The following is a 22,066-nucleotide window of genomic DNA, read 5'->3' as shown; positions in this document are numbered from 1 at the left end:
CTACTGAGGCCCCGCCGTTATTCCATCAGGCACCTGATGCAGGTGCTGGGTCAGATGGTGGCGTCAATGGAGGCTGTTCCCTTTGCCCAGTTCCATCTGCGGCCACTGCAGCTGGACATTCTCCGCTGTTGGGACAAGCGGCCTTCCTCCCTGCACAGGTTAGTGGCTCTGTCGCCACAGACCAGGAGCTCTCTTCAGTGGTGGCTTCGGCCCCTCTCTCTGTCTCAGGGGCGCTCCTTCCTGGCTCCGTCCTGGGTGATCCTCACCACGGATGCCAGTCTATCCGGCTGGGGAGCGGTATGTCTCCACCATCGAGCGCAGGGCACTTGGACTCCGTCCGAGTCAGCCCTCTCGATCAATGTGCTGGAAACCAGAGCCGTGCTTCTGGCTCTCCTAGCTTTTCACCACCTATTGGCGGGCAAGCACATCCGAGTCCAGTCAGACAACGCGACAGCGGTTGCCTACATCAATCACCAAGGCGGGACACGCAGCCGCCTGGCAATGTTGGAGGTACAACGCATCCTTCAATGGACGGAGGACTCCAAGTCCACCATATCCGCAGTCCACATCCCAGGCGTGGAAAACTGGGAAGCAGATTATCTCAGCCGTCAAACCGTGGACAGTGGCGAGTGTTCCCTGCATCCGGCAGTGTTTCAGTCAATCTGCCGCAAGTGGGGCACTCCGGAAGTGGACCTAATGGCATCCCGTCACAACAACAAGGTTCCGGTTTACGTGGCTCGCTCCCACGATCCTTAGGCCTTCGCCGCGGACGCTCAGGTTCAAGACTGGTCCCAGTTTCGTCTGTCCTACGTGTTTCCCCCTTTAGCTCTCTTGCCCAGAGTTCTGCGCAAGATCAGAATGGAGGGCCGTCGAGTCATCCTCATTGCTCCGGACTGGCCCAGGCGAGCTTGGTACCCAGACCTGATCCATCTGTCCGTAGAGGTGCCGTGGCATCTTCCGGACCGTCCAGACCTTCTCTCACAAGGTCCGTTTTTCCGCCAGAATTCTGCGGCTCTCAGATTGACGGCGTGGCTCTTGAGTTTTGGATCTTGACGGCTTCTGGTATCCCCCCTGAGGTCATCTCCACTATGACTCGGGCCCGGAAGTCTTCCTCTGCCAAGATCTATCACAGGACTTGGAAAATTTTCCTGTCCTGGTGTCGCTCTTCCGGCCATCCTCCTTGGCCTTTTTCCTTGCCGACCCTTCTGTCCTTTCTACAGTCCGGTCTGCAGCTGGGACTGTCCCTCAACTCTCTCAAGGGACAAGTCTCGGCTCTGTCAGTGCTATTCCAGCGGCGTATCGCCCGGCTGGCTCAGGTGCACACCTTCTTGCAGGGCGCGTCTCACATCATTCCGCCTTACCGGCGGCCCTTGGATCCCTGGGACCTCAATTTGGTTCTCACGGTTTTGCAGAAACCACCCTTTGAGCCTCTTAGGGAGGTTTCTTTGTTTCGTCTTTCACAGAAAGTGGTCTTTCTAGTGGCCATAACTTCCCTTAGGAGAGTCTCTGATTGGCTGCGCTCTCTTCGGAGTCACCTTTTTTGGTTTTTCATCAAGACAAGGTGGTTCTCCGTCCGACTCCGGACTTTCTCCCTAAGGTGGTTTCTCCTTTCCACCTTAACCAGGACATTACCCTACCTTCCTTTTGTCCGGCTCCTGTTCATCGCTTTGAGAAAGCATTGCATACTCTGGATCTGGTGCGGGCGCTCCGGATCTATGTGTCTCGCACCGCTGCTCTTAGGCGGTGCACCTCTCTTTTTGTGCTAACCACAGGTCCGCGTAAGGTCCTCTCTGCTTCTAAGCCGACCTTAGCCCGTTGGATTAGGTCGACCATTTCTGATGCCTACCAGTGTTCTCAGGTGCCTCTCCCGCCGGGGATCAAGGCACACTCGACCAGAGCTGTCGGTGCCTCTTGGGCTTTCAGGCACCAGGCTATGGCTCAGCAAGTCTCAGGCTGCCACTTGGACTAGCCTGCATACCTTTTCAAAGCACTACCAAGTGCATGCTCATGCTTCGGCAGATGCGAGCTTGGGCAGACGCGTCCTTCAGGCGGCTGTCGCCCATTTGTGAAGTTAGGCTCCGCCTACTTCTCAGTTTTTCTGTTTATTCCCACCCATGGACTGCTTTGAGACGTCCCAATGTCTGGGTCTCCCATAGGAACGATAAAGAAAAAGAGAATTTTGTTTACTTACCGTAAATTCTTTTTCTTATAGTTCCGTATTGGGAGACCCAGCACCCTCCCTGTTGCCTGTTGGCAGTTTCTTGTTCCGTGCGTTATCACCGGCTGTTGTCGTGGACAGAGTCTCCGGTTGTTCCGGTTCTTGCTCTGTTTTTACTTGTGGGTGGCTATTCTCCTTCAGCTTTTGCACTAAACTGGCTAGATCTGGTTCTCCAGGGGGTGTATAAGCTCAGAGGGAGGAGCTACACTTTTGAGTGTAGTACTTTGTGTGTCCTCCGGAGGCAGAAGCTATACACCCAATGTCTGGGTCTCCCAATACGGAACTATAAGAAAAAGAATTTACGGTAAGTAAACAAAATTCTCTTTTTTATGGATGTCTTTGGGAAATGGCTTTCTCCTTGCCACTCTTCCATAAAGGCCAGATTTGTGCAGTGTACGACTGATTGTTGTCCTATGGACAGACTCTCCCACCTCAGCTGTAGATCTTTGCAGTTCATCCAGAGTGATCATGGGCCTCTTGGCTGCATCTCTGATCAGTCTTCTCCCTGTTTGAGATGAAATTTTTGAGGGACGGCCGGGTCTTGGTAGAATTGCAGTGGTATGATACTCCTTCCATTTCAATATGATCGCTTGCACAGTGCATCTTGGGATGTTTAATGTTTTGGAAATCTTTTTGTAACCAAATCCAGCTTTAAACTTCTCCACAACAGTATCACGGACCTGCCTGTTGTGTTCCTTGGTCGTCATGATGCTATCTGCGCTTTAAACAGAACACTGAGACTATCACAGAGCAGGTGCATTTATACGGAGACTTGATTACACACAGGGGGCTTATATTTATCATCATCAGTCATTTAGGACAACATTGGATCATTCAGAGATCCTCAATGAACTTCTAGAGTGAGTTTTCTGCACTGAAAGTAAAGGGGCTGAATAATATTACACACCCCAATTTTCAGTTTTTTATTTTTTTTACAAAGGTTTATCATAAGCAATACATTTCGTTCTACTTCACAATTGTGTCCCACTTGTTGATTCTTCAACAAAAAATTAAAATGTTTTATCTTTGAAGCCTGAAATGTGGGAAAAGGTTGAAAAATTCAAGTGGGCCGAATACTTTCGCAAGGCACTGTATATTTTGATGAAATAGTCTGTATATTTGAATTTCCTTTCCAATCTACGGTTATAATCCTATTTATTATCACGGTAATTTCACAGTTGTCGTTATGCCTCATTATCCTCTTATTTAATGCTGTAATATTCTCAATTTTTATTATTGTTTCATTCAAATATATACTAATAAAAAAAATTTATATCGAAATTTTTTGCTCTGTTTGGGGGTTTAATTTATATACTTCCATATTTCTTTGATGTAATATTTTTGGAGCTTTTTTCTCTATATTGTGTGACCTAAAATTTGCTAATCAAGTTTTTTATAAATGCCTAGTGGGAGAAAAGAGAGAGCACATGATCGAAACAGCTCTGGATGGAAAACGCTCCAAACTACTCACTTTCTAATGAAAAAGGGAAAAATAAAATGCAAAAACACCTCAACTCCACTCCAAGAAATATAAAACTCCCCAAAGAAGGAACAATTCCTGAAGACCTTGCCACTAGGAAACTTGTCATTTTTGACCACATAAACCCTATGTGCACATAATCTAAAAGCTGATTTTATTGTTTTAACTAAGTGGCGGCACCAGGGTAAAAATCCAGTTCTGGAAAACCCCTTTAACATAATTAAGTGCAATCTGATTGGTTGTTTGTGATTGATCCTGTGACGTTTTGGGACGGGCCTATTGTGAGCGTACGGCGGCCATCAATGTGTGATTCAGTGGGGAGAACATTATGACTTTGGAGGAAAGGACTTTAATATATCGTAACGTTGTGCTCCTATTTTAGGTCGTCTGACTTAAGAGCCAGCACAATCACCAGACCGGGGCAGCCAATGCTTACCAGGGTGGCACCACCTGTCCTGCCCAGACCTTCTCAGCAGACAAGCACTGGTACACTCAGCACCTACCGACCCGGGTACAGCTCCTTCTCCCCCGGCTTTGGCTCCTATGGTTCCTATGGCAGTTCACTCTATGGTGGCTACAGTCCCTACAGCTATGGGTACAACAGTGGACTTGGCTACAACCGGTTCCAGACAGATGACGTCCCACCTAGTAGGTTTGTGCGTCAAGCTGAAGAGAGCAGCCGCGGGGCGTTCCAGTCCATTGAGAGCATCGTTCATGCCTTTGCCTCGGTCAGTATGATGATGGATGCCACCTTCTCTGCTGTGTATAACAGTTTCCGGGCTGTTCTGGATGTGGCCAACCACTTTTCCAGACTAAAGGTCCACTTCACAAAGGTATTTTCTGCATTTGCACTCGTCAGAACCATCAGTTTCCTTTACCGACGTTTGCAGAGACTTTTGGGTCTACGGAAGAGTTCAGAAAACGATGATTTGTGGACTGAGAGTGCCGGGACGGTGGCTCGAGTTGGATCAGGGAGTGATGGAGCCAATTCTGCAAAATCATGGCCTATTTTCTTATTTTTTGCCGTCATTTTTGGTGGCCCCTACCTCATTTGGAAGCTTCTGTCTTCTGGCAATGGGGAATGTATTGAAGGTGAGTGTGAAATCTGAGTGGCCATTATTGTAAGAAATTGATTGTTTAGGCTTTGCCATACCTAGCAAAAAACACTCTACATGCTTAATTAGTGGACAGCCTCCATACAGCCGTTAGAGGGGACCACAGATGTGCAGGGAAGAACCTTAGAGGGTATGTCTGGGACCTAATAATAAATGTGTCCAAGCAGTAACAGGCAGATGATTGCTACTTACCTGCTCTGTTGTGCCGGTGCCGTTCTTTGCTGACACAGACCGCAATATGTAGTGGCTTCGTTAACAGAGCGGAGGCTTCTCATCCGCTCTGCTCTAGACGGGGCGAGACAGCCGACGTCATGTTGATTGAAGGCCGGCACTTCACTGCCTATATAGGGGAGCTGGCTGTCAGTCAGCATGTCGGCTGTCCCGCCCTGTCTACAGAGCTGAGCGGATGAGAGCCGCTGCTGGGTTGTTGCGATGGAAGCGGCATAATCTCCGGCACTTTTTTTTTTTTTTGAAGTCCCGGATGTCCTCTTTATCCCCAAGACTGGACAACCCCTCTAAGTGCCATTCTATTTAAAGTCTGCGGTGACTATGACTGCAGACTTGTGAATCCTCACAATTCCCACGGCACGGGCTGTGAGGATTCTCCGGTGCAGTGAGCAGGCAGTCCTGTGACTGTCAGTAGGTGATTTGCATGCTTCCAGACACATTTTACCTAGATGTATCCAGCCTTGCTCAGTTCCCTTGTATTGAGCGCAGCCACGCACGTCTAGTCTGCATGTGACTGAATGTATGTAAATCATATACCTGCAGGTACACATCTGCCCAGCACCGACACTGGAGAATCCTCACACTGGGCATGCATTTCCAGAGCTCTCACACAATCACTTCAAGGCTGCTTCATCATTTTGTTTTTCTTAAGGCTATGTGCGCACTTACCGGATTTTTCGCGGATTTTGCCGCGGATTTGCTGCATGTTTCGCTGCAGAAAATGTTGATAACATCTCTGCAGTGAATCACCAGCAAAGCCTATGGAGAAAAAAAATCCTGTGCGCACTGGGCGGAATTTGACAGCTGCGTGTTTTGCTGCGGAAATCCCGCAGCAAAAACAAGTGCATGTCACTTCTTTTCCGCACATCGCTGCGGGATTTCCCTCCATTGACTCAATGTTAATCATGAAATCCCGCAGGGAATAACGCAGGCAGCAAATTCTGTGCGGTTCACTGCGTTTTCCTGCGTTATTCCCTGCGGTATTTCGCGGTTTACCTCCGGTAATGTGCATCACTTGCTTGCGGTTTTGCAGGGAAGTGATGTCATTACAGGAAGAGGAAGCCGTGCAGAGTAAACACACACACAGATCACACACACACACACATCACAGACATAGAACACACACAGATCACACACACAGACATCACAGACATAGATCACATAGACACAGACACATAGAACATACATAGAAAGAAAACGGAAATATAGAAAAAAAAGAACGTGGGCTCCGCTGCATATTCACCTTCCAGCCGAGGTAAGCACACAGCGGCGGCCCGGTATTCTCAGGCTGGGGAGGGAGAGGGGCAGGGGTAATGTCCCCCGCCTCACTCCCCCTCCAGCAGCCGAGAATATCAGCCACAGCTGCCCCGGCACTGTCGCATGCAATATGCGACAATACCGGCGTGTCCTCGGCTCTTCTTGCCACCGTGTAGCAGTGGTGGCAAGGTAATACAAGGGGTTAATGATGGTGGGGGACCACCGCCATTAACCCCAGGTTTGATCATGGCAGCGTCTATGTGACAGCTGACATGATCAACCCGTAAGTAAAGTGAAAAAAAACACACACACAGAAAAATCCTTTATTTTAAATAAAACAAACAAGCCTCGTTCACCATTTTATTAACCCCTCCCGCACCAAAGCTCCGGCGTAATCCAGGTCCGACGTCCAGCGCTGCTTCCATCCAGCCGCGACTGTCAGACACAGGCTGAATGAAAGCAGCAGAGGTAATTACCGGTCATTTCCCACGGCCGGTAATGTGAACTCACTGCCGACCGTGGGAAATGCAGCGATCTGTCATCTATCTCTCTATCTATCTATCTATCCCTCTGTCTGTCTATCTATCCCTCTATCTATTCTTCTGTCTATCTACTCTCAGAATTAAATGACTTTTTTTTTTTTTTTTTTTTTTTTTTTTTTCTTCAATGTGCTTTATTGCATTGAATGCAATAAAGCACATCCCAACCCGCACGCGGCAAAACCGCGGCAATACCGCGAATAATACCGCGGTAAAACCGCAGCAAACCGCGGCAAACCGCATGCGGTTTTCGGGTGCGGTTTCCCGCAGTTTTTTACCGCGGGTGCGGTAATCTTTGAGGGCATGCGGAATTTTCTCAAGAAAATTCCACTTCCCAGTGCGCACAGAGCCTAAGTCCCTTTACTTTTGTCATATCCATTTTCATTTTTGTGCCAAATTCTTCAAAATGATAAGTGTGCATTCATGAATTTTACTAATTAAATGACTGCTCAAATAGCGGCTGGCAGACCTGACGGGCCTCTGTGGGCTGATGGTAGGAATGGAAAAAAACAACAAGAAATAAAGGTATTACCGCTCTATAGATATATATGGATGGCACAAAGAGAATGTGGTACGTGGGGAAATAATCCAGATACAGGGAGCTGCCCCTCATCCCATAGCAAATAGGACATTGCTTACCTAGATGATTGACAACAAGCTGATCGGTTATGAATTGAAACAATGATAAAAGTTACAGTGCAATAGATGGGGGGGAGATATACAGTGCCTACAAGTAGTATTCAACCCCCTGCAGATTTAGCAGGTTTGATAAGATGCAAATAAGTTAGAGCCTGCTAACTTCAAACAAGAGTAGGATTTATTAACAGATGCATAAATCTTACAAACCAACAAGTTATGTTGCTCAGTTAAATTTTAATAAATTTTCAACATAAAAGTGTGGGTCAATTATTATTCAACCCCTAGGTTTAATATTTTGTGGAATAACCCTTGTTTGCAATTACAGCTAATAATCGTCTTTTATAAGACCTGATCAGGCCGGCACAGGTCTCTGGAGTTATCTTGGCCCACTCCTCCATGCAGATCTTCTCCAAGTTATCTAGGTTCTTTGGGTGTCTCATGTGGACTTTAATCTTGAGCTCCTTCCACAAGTTTTCAATTGGGTTAAGGTCAGGAGACTGACTAGGCCACTGCAACACCTTGATTTTTTCCCTCTTGAGCCAGGCCTTGGTTTTCTTGGCTGTGTGCTTTGGGTCGTTGTCTTGTTGGATGATGAAATGACGACCCATCTTAAGATCCTTGATGGAGGAGCGGAGGTTCTTGGCCAAAATTTCCAGGTAGGCCGTGCTATCCATCTTCCCATGGATGCGGACCAGATGGCCAGGCCCCTTGGCTGAGAAACAGCCCCACAGCATGATGCTGCCACCACCATTCTTGACTGTAGGGATGGTATTCTTGGGGTCGTATGCAGTACCATCCAGTCTCCAAACGTCACGTGTGTGATTGGCACCAAAGATCTCGATCTTGGTCTCATCAGACCAGAGAACCTTGAACCAGTCTGTCTCAGAGTCCTCCAAGTGATCATGAGCAAACTAGACGAGCCTTGACATGACGCTTTGAAAGTAAAGGTACCTTACGGGCTCATCTGGAATGGAGACCATTGCGGTGGAGTACGTTACTTATGGTATTGACTGAAACCAATGTCCCCACTGCCATGAGATCTTCCCGGAGCTCCTTCCTTGTTGTCCTTGGGTTAGCCTTGACTCTTCGGACAAGCCTGGCCTCGGCACGGGTGGAAACTTTCAAAGGCTGTCCAGGCCGTGGAAGGCTAACAGTAGTTCCATAAGCCTTCCACTTCCGGATGATGCTCCCAACAGTGGAGACAGGTAGGCCCAACTCCTTGGAAAGGGTTTTGTACCCCTTGCCAGCCTTGTGACCCTCCACGATCTTGTCTCTGATGGCCTTGGAATGCTCCTTTGTCTTTCCCATGTTGACCATGTATGAGTGCTGTTCACAAGTTTGGGGAGGGTCTTAATTAGTCAGAAAAGGCTGGAAAAAGAGATAATTAATCCAAACATGTGAAGCTCATTGTTCTTTGTGCCTGAAATACTTTAGGGGAACCAAACAGAATTCTTGTGGATTGAGGGTTTGAATAATAAATGACCCTCTGAATAAACTTTTCACAATTTAAAAAAAAAAAAAAATAACATTCTTTTTTTGCTGCAGTGCATTTCACACTTCCAGGCTGATCTACAGTCCAAATGTCACAATGCCAAGTTAATTCCGAATGTGTAAACCTGCTAAATCTGCAGGGGGTTGAATACTACTTGTAGGCACTGTATAATGGAAGCAATCACAAGTGGTGATGAGCGAGTGTAATTGTTACTACTCGCATGGATAGTACAGTATTCAGGTTACTCGTTACATTGTGAGTTTCTGTGTACTCACCTTGCTATATTCGGATGTCCTGTCCAGCAGGCTTGGCACTTGATTTGCAGCCACTAAACACACTGGGCTTCTTAACCAATCCATTACAGGAGCTGGCATACAGGTTGCCTCCAGCTTTTTACCTTGCACCTGTTTAAATAAAAAATTTCCAGCACAGCGAAGGAGTGCGGTTCCCTCTCTTCTTTCATCATCATCTCTGGACTTTGTTTTGTGACACGCACCCCGCTCTGGACTGAATCACCGGCAAGTAAAATACCCCGGGCATATGCGGTACCGCTAGTGACGCACAGTGGTGCACGACCATTCTGTGTTGGTGCATTATTTCTCCATGTACTGTATACCCTTTGTACCATCCATATATACCCTGTTTTCCAAATTATTATGCAAAAAGAGTTTAGGAATGATAAGGTCAGAAATTTTTTGTTTGTTATTTAAACTCATTGCTGGTGATGTGTGTCAGGGTTCTTCATATCACTGAAAGCAGTTGCAGATACCTGTGCACATTAGTTTGGCCGGTGTGTCCAAATAAAGGCAAGACTACCTAAGAAGGCTGTTCCACATTATTAAGCAGCCTACATTTTTTGCCAAAATGGGAAAGAAAAAGGATGTGTCGGCTGCTGAGAAGCAACAAATTGTGGAGTATGTAGGTCAAGGCATGACTACAATCACCATTGCCAAGACACTTCATCGTGATCATCGTACAATCAAGAAGTATGTAGCTGATTCACAGCACACGCGTGTGCGTGCTGATAAGGAAAAATTGAGGACTCTTTCCAACAGGCAATTGCGTCAGGTTAAAAGAGCAGCTGCGCCTTGTCATAGCAGCAGACAAGTTTTTGAAGCTGTTGGTGCCTCCAACGTCCCCCGAACAACAAGATGCAGGGTCCAAGCCATCCTGTCGACCACCTCTAGCCACTGCACACAAGCAGAAACAGCTCCAGTGGGCCAAACCATACATGAAGACTGACTTCCAAACTGTTTTATTCGCCGATGAGTGCCGTGCAACGCTGAATGGTCCAGATGGATTGAGTGGAGGATGGCTGGTTAATGGACACCCGATGAAAACACGGCTAAGGCGCCAACAAGGAGGAGGTGGAGTAATGTTTTGGGCTGGAATCATGGGGAGAGAGATTGTCGGCCCCTTTATGATCCCTGAAGGGGTAAAGATGAACTCCATAATCTATGTGGAGTTTCTAAAACAGCACTTCCCGCCATGGTTCAGGAGGAAGAACCGTGCATTCTGCAGCAAGATCATTTTCATGCATGATAATGCACCGTCTTATGCTGCAAATAACACATCTGCATCTCTGGCTGCTATGGGCATAAAAGAGGACAAACTTATGGTGTGGCCACCATCTTCCCCTGACCTCTACCCCATTGAGAACCTCTGGAGCATCATCAAAAGAAGTGTCTATGATGGCGGGAGGCAGTTCACATCTGAGCAACAGCTCTGGGAGGGTATTCTGTCCACAAGCAAAACAATTGAAGCACAAACCATCCAAAAACTGACAAATTCAATGGACGAGAGAGTTCAGAAGCTTCTTTCAAACAAGGGGTCCTATGTGCAAATGTAACATCACCTAGAATTAAGTTTTGACTTGAAAACTGATTTCATTTTGTAAAAAGCTGATAATGCTTATCATTTCACAATTGACCATTTTTGTTTTTCAAAATAAAAAGGTTAAACTCTGCTGTGCATAATAATTTGGAACATGCATTTTGAGTGTTTATTATTTTTAAAAATATACTGTTTTCATAGGTAGTTTGATCAAAAACATTTCAATTATACTCGATTAGTAGATGACTGGAAAATAACAATGACTGCAATTCATAAAGTTAATTTAGGAAAATCTGAAAAAATATTTTTTGCATAATAATTTGGAACACAGTGTATCTATAGTGTGGTACTAGCTTCATTTTTTGATATTTTTAAAATTGAAAAAAATGCCCTGTATTTACCTTTTTTTTTTTTTTTTTTTTTTTTTTTTTTTTCTTTTTTTTTTGGGTCTTTAAAAAAAGTCACATCTGTTAGAATGTCACTTAAAACACTAACATCTGGCATACAAAACAGAGCGAGAAAAAACAGACAACCAAGTAGAAAATAGACTTAGGTGCAACTATAAAGAAGAATTTGGCACAAAACTAATAAGCAGCTTAAAACAGGGAACATAGACTGAAAACTAGACACAAACGCATTAGTGGATCGGTCCGCAAACCTTTTGTGGTGTGAGATAAGTGGTGCGGCCCCTTGAGCTGTGGATCCCCCTCCTCTGATTATTGGTTGTCTACTCCTGCACAGTGTAGGTACACAGCTGTCAATCACAAGCGGGTGGGCGGGATCAGCCGGAGTCCAGGAATACAGAGTATAGAAAAATAAGGCTGAGGTCACTTGTCCAGTAATCCTCCGATAGAGCGGATCCTGCAGAGATCCGTTGGTGAAGAACTTTTTTGTCTGTTTAAAAAAAAAAAACCTTGAATTCCGCTGGATCCGTTTTTTAGTCTATGGAAAACAGATCCGTTTATGCTTTCATTTGAAAAGGAACTGTTTGGCTCACAGGATCCGTTTCAAATGGCAGATAACGGATGACTATTTAGTGGATCCGTTTCCCATAGACTTTAATGCTAAAAAAAAGGGATCCATCTGAAATCTGTTATATAAAAAAGTTCTGTCTGCACGGCTTCTTGGCCAGCGGATCTCTGCAGATTTGTTGTAACGGAGGATTACTGGACATGTAATCTCAGTGCTGGAGCTCGGTCACTACCTTATTCTTCCTTTAGTAATAATAGAATTAGTGTGCACACAGCCGGTTAAATTAAGAGGTGCTGGTAGATGGGATATAGCTTCCCAGGTAGTATATAATAAAGTTCACCGCACTCTCCAACAGTTTTTCATGCTACAGTGTGATCTATTTAGAAATATAGGCGGTGGAGAGTAGAAGGCAAGGGGATAAGCGACAACAACGTTTCGACCTGTAAGGTCTTTATCAGAAAATTGCTTGATGCAATGTGATCTGGGCGCTCCCGCGCCTGTGCCCCAGCTGATCCGTCCTCCCTTTAGGGCAGCAATACGCCTCTGACCGGTTTCTCAGCTTGATTGTTGCGCGCACTGGGAAAGCTCGTGACAACGTTACAGGTTGTTCACTTTTGTGGACTTATGTAATTTGGACTAAAAATGTGTTCTGTGATGGCTCTCGTGGATACGTTGTTCCCTTTGTGATCTATATAATAACAATCACTATTATCCATTATAAAGGCTTCTCCCACAAGTTGTATTTCACACCAGGAACTTTATCCAGTTTTACAGAACTATTCATGTTTTGTCTAGAAAACGTAAATTGGGCAAGCGGTGAGGACGACCACGTGGTGGGACGAGCGGAGTACGACTTCACTGCTACTTCAGAAGAAGAGCTTTCCTTCCATGCTGGAGATCTACTCAACCTGGCTCCTAAAGGTACGAACGCGTCTGCCCTACCGAGGGCCCTCATCATACATTAGGGGGCACCGCGTCCAGTCTACTGTCCCACAACGTTTCCACCACATCTCTGCACGCTAGCACCATAGCCTGGCATGCGAGTCTTTGTTGTTTGGCTCTATTCCCACCCTCCGCACAGTTACCGTTCAGGGGGGTCATGTTTGTTCTGTTCTCAGATAGTGCAATATACACAATCTGAACAATTCTGTTTTTAAAATGCAAAATATTGTAAAAAAAAATTACAATTTACTCCCCTCCTGGACCGATGCCGTTCCAGCGATGACGGGGCTTGTGTGACACTGATAACCACGTGACGCTGCAGCAAGGCTGCGCTCAATATTGTGCTGCTGCGCTCTCACGTCCCTGCAGCCCACTAGTGGCCACTAACTGCAGCTCTTATATTACAATGTCATGGGACATCTGTCACAGACTTCATTGGAACAGTGCTAGTCCAGACAGTATGTTCAATTTTATTTATATTTACAAGGGGGAACTTTAATCGGGGTTGTCCAGGTAGACAACTTCTTAAGAGGTTATCCCACAAAACACTTTTTTTACCTATCCATGGCTCTGTCATTCCCATAGACAGTGACTAGAGCAGATGCACTCCTGGACATCTGTGCTTCTCCTCTTAGTCTGTCATGAAGAGGAAGACTATGGAATGGCACAACCCATGCTCTAATAATTAGTCTGTGGCACTGTAATCACACGTTTATCACCTTTTTAGGGTTTTTCTAAAGCCGGGGCCACACGGGGGCTTAGTGCAATCCTCGCATGACACTGGGCTCACACTGGCAGCACAGCGGGAACAGAGTGTCATGCGAGTGTCACTGCGACTGAGGTCCGATCGTGCGATTGGACCTCAGCTGCAGGGGGCAGACCAGTGCTGAGGAGGGGCGGGCCGGCGCTGAGGGGAGGGAGGGATTTCTCTCCCTCTCTCCTCCGTTGCCGGCTATTGCCATTGTCGCTCTGCACTTACCGTACACCGGTGTACTGCGAGTGCAGTGCGATTTTTCTCTTGCCCCTTAGACTTGAATGGGTGTGAGAGAAACCAGGAACGCATTGCACCCACAGCATACTGCGATTTTCTCGGTCCGATTAGGGCTGAGAAAATAATCGTTCATGTGTGCTGGGAGTAATATTGGTCCGAGTGGAATGCGATGATGTCGCATCCCACTTGCTCCGATTTTCACGCCGTGCGTCTTAGACCTAAGAGGAAAACTGGACCTACACTTAGGTAGCTGTCAGCCGAAAATGTGTTTTAGATGGCTGCTCCTACCAACCCCTCCATAATCGTGCACCCTCCATTCAGCAAATCATGCATGTGTTTAGTCGGGGAGTATGCTGCTATCAGATGCCACTAGCGGCCTCTTATATTCCATGAGGACAGAAGTATCGGGCATATTAATATCCAACATGCCTTATCGGAGCTGTGAAGCAGCAGTGCGCTCTATGCATCTTCTCCATAAGGATTAAAATGTTTATTCCATTCCAGAACAACAACCTAAAATCAGAGGCTGGCTGCTCGGGAGCGTGGACGGACAGACGACAGGATTCCTTCCAGCCAACTACATCAAAATCCTGGGCAAAAGAAAGGGCAAAAAGGCCGCAGAGCCGGAGAAGCGTCCGGAGGAGCAGCAGCCGTTCCCTAACCCCGCCACGCTGAGCGCAGCTACTCCAGTGGCCACATTGGAAGAGCAGGAAGCCGCGCTGGAGTCCGTGTTTGTGGACTCAAACAGCTCTGCACGTGATGCCGACCCAAACCTAAGCCACAGGGACACATTCGATCTGTAGATAACCCGGGTCCGGGCAGTGCCATGCTACCTACATAGAATTCAGTGAGTGGGCCGCACTGCATGTGGCGGAGTCTTCTGGGGGCTTCTAGATACCCAAGTAACACTAGATTAACAAAGGGAAGAATCCACTGTTCTGACAATACTGTGTTTATGGAGCTTTTGGTCTCGCTGTGATGACCCAAAGGGGCAACTTTATCCCCATTTTTGTTGCTTTTTCTTTAATTTATGTTGGTTGATTAGATTGATGCATCCGGTTGCATGTGACCCTGATTTGTGAATCCTGGCCATGATCTCAGAAGAGATTTCTAGATATAGAGTGATCGAGGGGTTACCGGAATGAATGGGCCCCTGGCATAATGTACCCAGAATCGCTGCATTAAGCAGGCAGACGGTCCTGGAGCGGTCCTCAGATGGTGGCGGTATATTGCCGTATCCTCCACTCTTGTTTACACACATTTTTTGGGGGTTTTTTTTCCACTCTTTGCAGATGATATATTGTTCTCCCATAAATATAATGATTTAGCATCTTGACCGAGACGTCTCTCAGGATCGTCGGATGATGTATTCGATGCACGTCATCAAGTGAATGGACAAATTTAACATTTTTTGTAAAATTGCTAAATATTGAGAGATATAAAATCATTATGGGGTAACCCAGAAGTCAAGTTTTTGCAGGAAGCATTTTTTTTTTTCTTTTACTAATGAACAGCAATAATACTAGTATTTTCTAATTTTGTTTATATGGTTCAATACTGTACAATTAAAAGTAAACTGTCAGCAGGGTTTTGCTATGTAAGCTGAGAACAGTATGAGGTAGGAGCGGGAAGACTGATTTCAGTGGTGTCACTTATTAGGCTGTGTGCTATTGCTTCAATACAATGAATATATTATCAGCAGGAGATTATCACTGCCAGGACTGGGTGTCCCCATGAGACCTAATCCAACCCAGCACTGATTAGCAGCTCTCTGTCAATAGACAGTGTAGACAGAGAGCTGTTGTGTAGGCGGGGTTAGCTTGCTGAGCTTGGCTACATCTAAAAACTCTGATTATCACGACTGCTGGACCAGTAATCTAAGTGATACATCATTGGAATCAGGGTCTCGGTCTCTACATTATGTTGCTCTCAGATGAGGTACCAAAAATCTGGTGACAGATTCCCTTTAAAGGTGTTTCCCAGTACTGGGACCTTAAACGGTTACCAGAACGAGAAATTTGTCTATCTTCGTCAGTATCATGGACTTGAATGGAGTGGCCCAAGCATGACCTTCCACAGTGCTCCAAGCATGACTTTCCATGCCATTCAATTCCTCTTCGAGTGTTGTGACCAGGGGTGTACAGGGGAGTACCAGTCAATCAGCGGGGGATCCACACCGATCTAACATTTTGGGCTGTACAGTTTGGTCCAATGTCTGATCGCAACGCACAGACTGACAGCGGCTCTCTTGATCGAGCGTGACAGCTGTATATATTTCTATGAAGCGGTCACACTCAGGCCAGGAGAGGCGCTGTCAGTCTGTGCATCACGATCCGACACATGTGTGAAAGATCCCTTTATAAAGGAGCACTCCAGACTAATCAAGCTGATATATTGCATACATGACCCTGTCCGTTCCTTTAAAGAGGATTCTGAGATTCTCTAATTTCTCAGTACACCTCCTGCACCTGCATGTCTCTTAATACCAAATAATGGAAATTGTATGAAACTGAAGTGCTTAGTGTCATTAGAGAAGCCACCATCATGATTTTGTGCAAAAAGTGACTATCATTTCAAAAACCTTGGAAGGAAACTGAAAGCCTTTAGAGGAGAACACTGGAGCTGTTCTATTACATGGCACATTAGGAATTGTCCTTTTCTCCAGAGTTTTCTAACCTGAAGCGTCTTTTTTTTTAAAGCGTTTGTTCGTCATTTACAGAGGGGGGTGTCAGCATCTTTGGGCATCGCCAGCCCGCCATTTTCCAGACTTTTTTTTTTTTCCTTTAAAGGGAAGCTGTCAGGTCCAATATGCACCCATACCCACGAGCAGTCCTATGTGCATATTGCTAATCCCTGCCTAACCGTCCCTGTATACACTAGCATAGATAAAGAGATCTTTAGACAAAATATTTCTTAAGATCTTTTACCATGTGCTAATGAGGCCTGCAACTAGTCCCCTGGGCATTAGTTCCCCAGCCAGTCGCCCCCATTAGCATGTTAGTACGCCCCTGTAGGTGTGCTAACATGCTAATGAATGTGCAGCGTCACAGGATGATCTCCCCTCTCCGCAGCCATCGCGTCCGACGCTGGATTTCGGCTCAGTGCGCATGACCCTGGATTTTCGGTCATGCGCACTATTTCAGTTTGAAGCCAGAACGTGTACACCCGGCTTCATAGTGCGCATGACCCAAACTCCGGGATCATGCACATTAAGCTGAAATGTCCCGTCAGATGCGATTACAGCGGAGGAGTGAGATCATCCTGTGACGCTGCACATTCATTCGCATGATAGCAAGCCCACAGGGGCGTACTAACATGCTAATGGAGCCGAGTGGCTAAGGAACTATCGCCCAGGGGACTACTGCCCTCACTCATTAGCATATAAGAAACGATCTTTAGGATTACTTTTTCTAAAGATCTCTTTATCTATGATAGTGTATACAGGGACGGTTTGGCAGGGATTAGAAATATGCACCCAGAACTACTTGTGGTTCTGGCTGCATATTGGACCTGACCTATTCCCTTTAATTCATGAAACAATGAAGGCAAGGGTAGCATCTTTTCAAGCAAAAACACTGACAAGACACTGATGTCTTGTGAGTCTTCCCAGTCACTTGTATAGTACTGAGCGCTTTCTAGCAGAACATGCCTGAAGAACGGTCGGGTCATGTGGTGTCACTGCTTGTTGGCTTTGGGAACCTGAAGTGGTTAAAAGAAGCCTGAAAGCCAGAACATATGAACAGAGAGTCGTTATTACATAGAAATGAATAGGAACATTCTTTGTCAGTGTGAACATACCCTAAAGTTTCTCAAGGTCTAATTAATTACAAGCACAATGGTGCTATGCCACTACCGCACACTGCAGCCCCTCTGCCGCAGCCCCTCTGCCGCAGCCCCTCTGCCGCAGCCCCTCTGCCGCAGCCCCTCTGCCGCAGCCCCTCTGCCGCAGCCCCTCTGCCGCAGCCCCTCTGCCGCAGCCCCTCTGCCGCAGCCCCTCTGCCGCAGCCCCTCTGCCGCAGCCCCTCTGCCGCAGCCGCTCTGCCGCAGCCGCTCTGCCGCAGCCCCTCTGCCGCAGCCCCTCTGCCGCAGCCCCTCTGCCGTACCCTGCAGCCCCTCTGCCGCAGCTTGTTTTTATGACAGCAGGACTTTGTGGGTAACATATACCTGTAATGTGGCATATAATGAGAGCATGTGTTGGTAGCATTTACCTCTGATAGCAGACTAGAGCGTTGTGTGCACGGAGCCTTATAAAGCTCCATGGAGCAGAGATATAAGGTGTTGTTTGGTGGAGCTGGAGGATGGAGTTTCGGACTTGGCTCAGCTCCTGTTTTGATTCGGTAGGGGAGAATTGTCCTTGTTTTGGCCATATTAATGCAGTGGGCAGCTACTATGTGGCTACGCTGACTGTCAGCTTCATAGACCCCTCTGCTGACTGGCTGCAGCGGGATCTCTATGCAGTTACAATGTAATTGCTTCGTTATCTGAACCCTTTATTATCTGATTGTTCTAAAACATTGATTGCATTAAAGGTTCAATGTCTGGTGAAGTTAATAATTAATTGTATGATATTCAGAGGTTTGTTTTTGTCTGCTTGATATTCCATAACTTAAAACGATAATCCACCTTTGGCTAAATTTTTTTTTTCCTTATATAAATACTGGTAGTTTTAGCTACAAATCCTTTTTACAATTGGGTTTCATTAAAAAGCATTAGCACTATTTACCTGCTATAGTCTATATGTTGCACTGCCTACTGCTGGCAGCAGATTGAGTTAACTGAGCATCTGCCAGTGAGCTCATTCTGCTGGTTTGTATCGCTCGTCTTTTTCACCCCTTTAAAGTTGAAGGTGCCGGTAAACAAGGAGCCTGTAAAAGCCAAAGTTATCAATGAAACCCAATTGCAAAAATGAATTTTCGCCTCAGATACATGCACGGCCCCTTTATTGCACTTTTTTAGATTGTAATGTTTAGGTGCAGCATTGAAATTCTTCTGAAATCTGCTGTAAACCTGATGCTGTGGATGCGGAGACTCCCGGCCCACTCTATTCATGAGATTATATAGGAACTCCACATCTCGGTGACAAATGTTCCTTTGTGGCGGAGGCTTTTCTCCTGGAAGCCTTATCCTCTTAAATTAAAACTTTACTTTTTTTTCTCTGCTTATCAGGAGAACAAAGTGTTTAAAGGGACCGGCCCACCAATATCACCAATAAATCCCCTCCACTGTGTACATCATAGAAAATGGAGAATAATTGCAACTTACAAGCTATTAAAAAAATGAATCCAGTAAAGTTATGACATTTATATATGTAGTATGGCGCCACCTGGTGTTCACAGTGTATAGTAACATGCTGCTGGTCACAGCTCAGTCGCTGCCCCACAGCCATGTCTGGGAGTAGTGATCCTCTCTCCAGCCAATAGAGAGTATGTTAAATCTCTTGGCCTTAAAGATTAGAGAGCAGAGCCCATCTCTTCCGTCTCCTTAAACAATTGAATAATCCAAAGATGGATGAACAATGCTATTTTTAGACCCATTTTTGATTTTCTCCTGCCCATAGGCTAAAAATAATGAGTATTACCCACCCTCACCAGGTCCAGTGATACTACGCCGCTGCTGTCCCAGTCTTTGACAGGCTGCAGTGGTGATGTACTTTTTATAGGATTAATGACTGCTGCAGCCAATCCCTGGGCTCAGCGGCTTGTAACTGCTACATTAGTAGAGTCCAGTGATTGGTGGCAGCGCTGATGTCTGCTGTTGTCATATTATCACTTCATCCTGTCAACAAAGACCAGAGCAGCGGTGGAGAATCCTTGCCGGATATGGGTATGTAGAGTAATGCTAGGAGTACAGTAAAGGGTACTTTACACGCGGCGATATCGGTATCGATATCGCTAGTGAGCGTACCCGTCCCCGTCGGTTGTGACTTACGGGCAAATCGCTGCCCGTGGCGCACAACATCGCTTACACCCGTCACACGCACTTACCTTCCCTGCGACGTCGCTCTGGCCGGCGAACCACCTCCTTTCTAAGGGGCGGTCCGTGCGGCGTCACAGCGACGTCACACGGCAGCCGTCCAATAGAAGAGGAGGGGCGGAGATGAGTGGCCGGAACATGCCGTCCACCTCCTTCCTCCCTCATTGCTGGTGGACGCAGGTAAGGAGATGTTTTTTTCGCTCCTGCGGTGTCACACATAGTGATGTATGGTGCCGCAGGAACGACGAACCACATCGTACCTGCAGCAGCAACAATATTTGGGAAAGGAACGACGTTTCAACGATCAACGATTTTTCACGTTTTTGCGCTTGTTGATCGTCGCTCCTTGGTGTCACACGCTGCGATGGCGCTAACTGCGCCGGATGTGCGTCACTAACGACGTGACCCCGACGATATATAGTTAGCGATGACGCAGCGTGTAAAGCACCCTTAAGTCTGTGCACGTAGCCTACAGGATGCTTTTCATGTACAATAATGTGCCCAAAGACCCCAATTCAACACACAGGCCAGAAGTGTGTTCTGTTACCCGGCATGTGCGGCACATACCGTAGACTGCTCGCTCTGGCTACTGTAAAGTAACATGCCATGCCGGATACGTTTCTTTACAGTGGATCCTTCTGGTTGATGGGTGGCTCGGCATTCATCCGGGTAGAGGTTATTGTCTGGTGCACAAATGTAACGTGGACGTAGCCTAATATAGTCCGCACATGTCTATAGGCAGAGAAAAAGTTCAAAAATCCCTGTAAGCCCTGCAGCATTGTCACTCTTGCTGTCACTTTTTTTCTATCCCACCTACAAATGGCAATGTATTCATCAAACGTTAGATTATTCCATTGTCTCTATGTATCACACGACATAATCGAAGCTAACGGTGAATCCTTCAGTGAGCTTATTCTGATGGCTTGTTCTTTAAAGGGAACCTGTTAGGTGCATATTGGTAATCCCTGCCTAACCGTCCCTGTATACACTAGCATAGATAAAGATCTTAAGAAAAAGTATTTCTAAAGATCGTATATTATATGCTATTGAGCGTGGGGACTATTCCCGAGGGTGTTTGTTCCCTTGGCTAGTCGGTCCATTTTGCATGTTAGCACGCCCCTTTGGTGTACTAACATGCTACTGAATGTGCAGTTTCGCCGCACATACCTCACTCTTCATGGCGGCCGGCAGAGGATGGATGCACTCTGCCAATAATCCGGAGTACCCGGGACTTCCGATCATGCGCACTAAATTGATGCCGGGTGTAAGTCTCCCAGCTGCAGTGAGGTATAGTGTGCATGACTGGACATTCCAAGGACTCAGAATCATGCGCAGCGCGCTTCCATCCTCCGCCGGCCGCCATGAAGAGTGAGGTATGTGCGTTGAAGCTGTGCGTTCATTAGCATGTTCATACACCAAGGGGTGTGCTAACATGCAAAATGGACCGACTAGCCAAGGGAACAAACGCCCTTGGGTTATACAGGGATTAGCAATATGCACCCATGACTGCTCGTGGTTCTGGGTGCATATTGGACCTGACAGGTTCCCTTTAACCCTTATATCTCCACTTGTGAACAAAGTTTGCATTTTAACTGATACGTCAGTGGAGAATATTATTCGTGAGCAGAGCTATGTGGGGTATAGATCCTGCCACGCTTACTGATGGCCTGTACAATGAGTTATGTACTGTGATGCATAGGGGTCCACATTTTTTAACAGAACACTATAACAAAACTGCTGTTTAGACAAAAATACATGGATTTAAGTAAAAACAAATGGCTCCAAAGGCTGCCATATGCTTTAGGCTTTGAGAAGGTACGGTACATGGAGATATGTTTTAGGCACAGGCAATAAGGGCTATAATTTGTTTTTGGGGGGGTTAGAGGGAGGGGCAGCAAAATGTATTCAGAACAGATGGAGCTGACCCGGTGGGGTTTTGCTTACACATCCATCTCAGTCTGATTACAAGGCAATATCTAATATAGGACGCCTGGACCCCGTTTGCAATAAGCATCTGATTCCAGACTAATGGAAAATCTTGCATTTAGCTGATAATTTCTTTTTGGATCTGTGTCTGCTCTGAATGACTACACTGTGTATCTGTCACCGATCTGGCAATCATCAGACCACGTCGGAGCCGCGGCCGGCCGTCGCTGTGCACCGGGCGGGGTCGTAGGTCGGCAGGGTGTGCAGGGGTCTCTACTGTTCTAGTGATTATTACTGTAAATAACATTCTTGAGATCTTTCTGAATTAATAGTCTATTTTATTAAAAAAATGATAGCTGTGTGCTACGTCGTACGAAATAAAGGTTCTAAATATTTATTACACACTTCTGGCGTTTTGTTTTTCTCCTGCTTCATTTCTACCTTGTGTGACTATGGATTGG

At 46.3% G+C, this 22,066-nt stretch overlaps 1 protein-coding gene across 2 annotated transcripts in view; it reads left to right on the top strand.

Annotated features, from left to right (window-relative positions):
* Positions 1 to 22,007, top strand: part of PEX13 (peroxisomal biogenesis factor 13) — a 29,949-nt gene extending 7,942 nt beyond the window's left edge. For both annotated transcript variants that reach the window (XM_075339359.1, XM_075339358.1), the window contains exons 2-4: positions 4,081 to 4,790; positions 12,569 to 12,694; positions 14,211 to 22,007. In XM_075339359.1, coding sequence (XP_075195474.1) covers positions 4,127 to 4,790; positions 12,569 to 12,694; positions 14,211 to 14,509 — 1,089 coding nt within the window. In that variant the 5' untranslated portion in view covers positions 4,081 to 4,126 and the 3' untranslated portion in view covers positions 14,510 to 22,007. The remainder of the gene's footprint in view (positions 1 to 4,080; positions 4,791 to 12,568; positions 12,695 to 14,210) is intronic.
* Positions 22,008 to 22,066: the final 59 nt, after the last annotated feature.

This window comes from Anomaloglossus baeobatrachus, chromosome 3 (genome assembly GCF_048569485.1).
Source record: "Anomaloglossus baeobatrachus isolate aAnoBae1 chromosome 3, aAnoBae1.hap1, whole genome shotgun sequence".
Taxonomy (NCBI): Eukaryota; Metazoa; Chordata; class Amphibia; order Anura; family Aromobatidae; genus Anomaloglossus; species Anomaloglossus baeobatrachus.
Note: the sequence above shows the minus strand (reverse complement) of the source record. Positions and strands in the feature narration are given on the sequence as shown.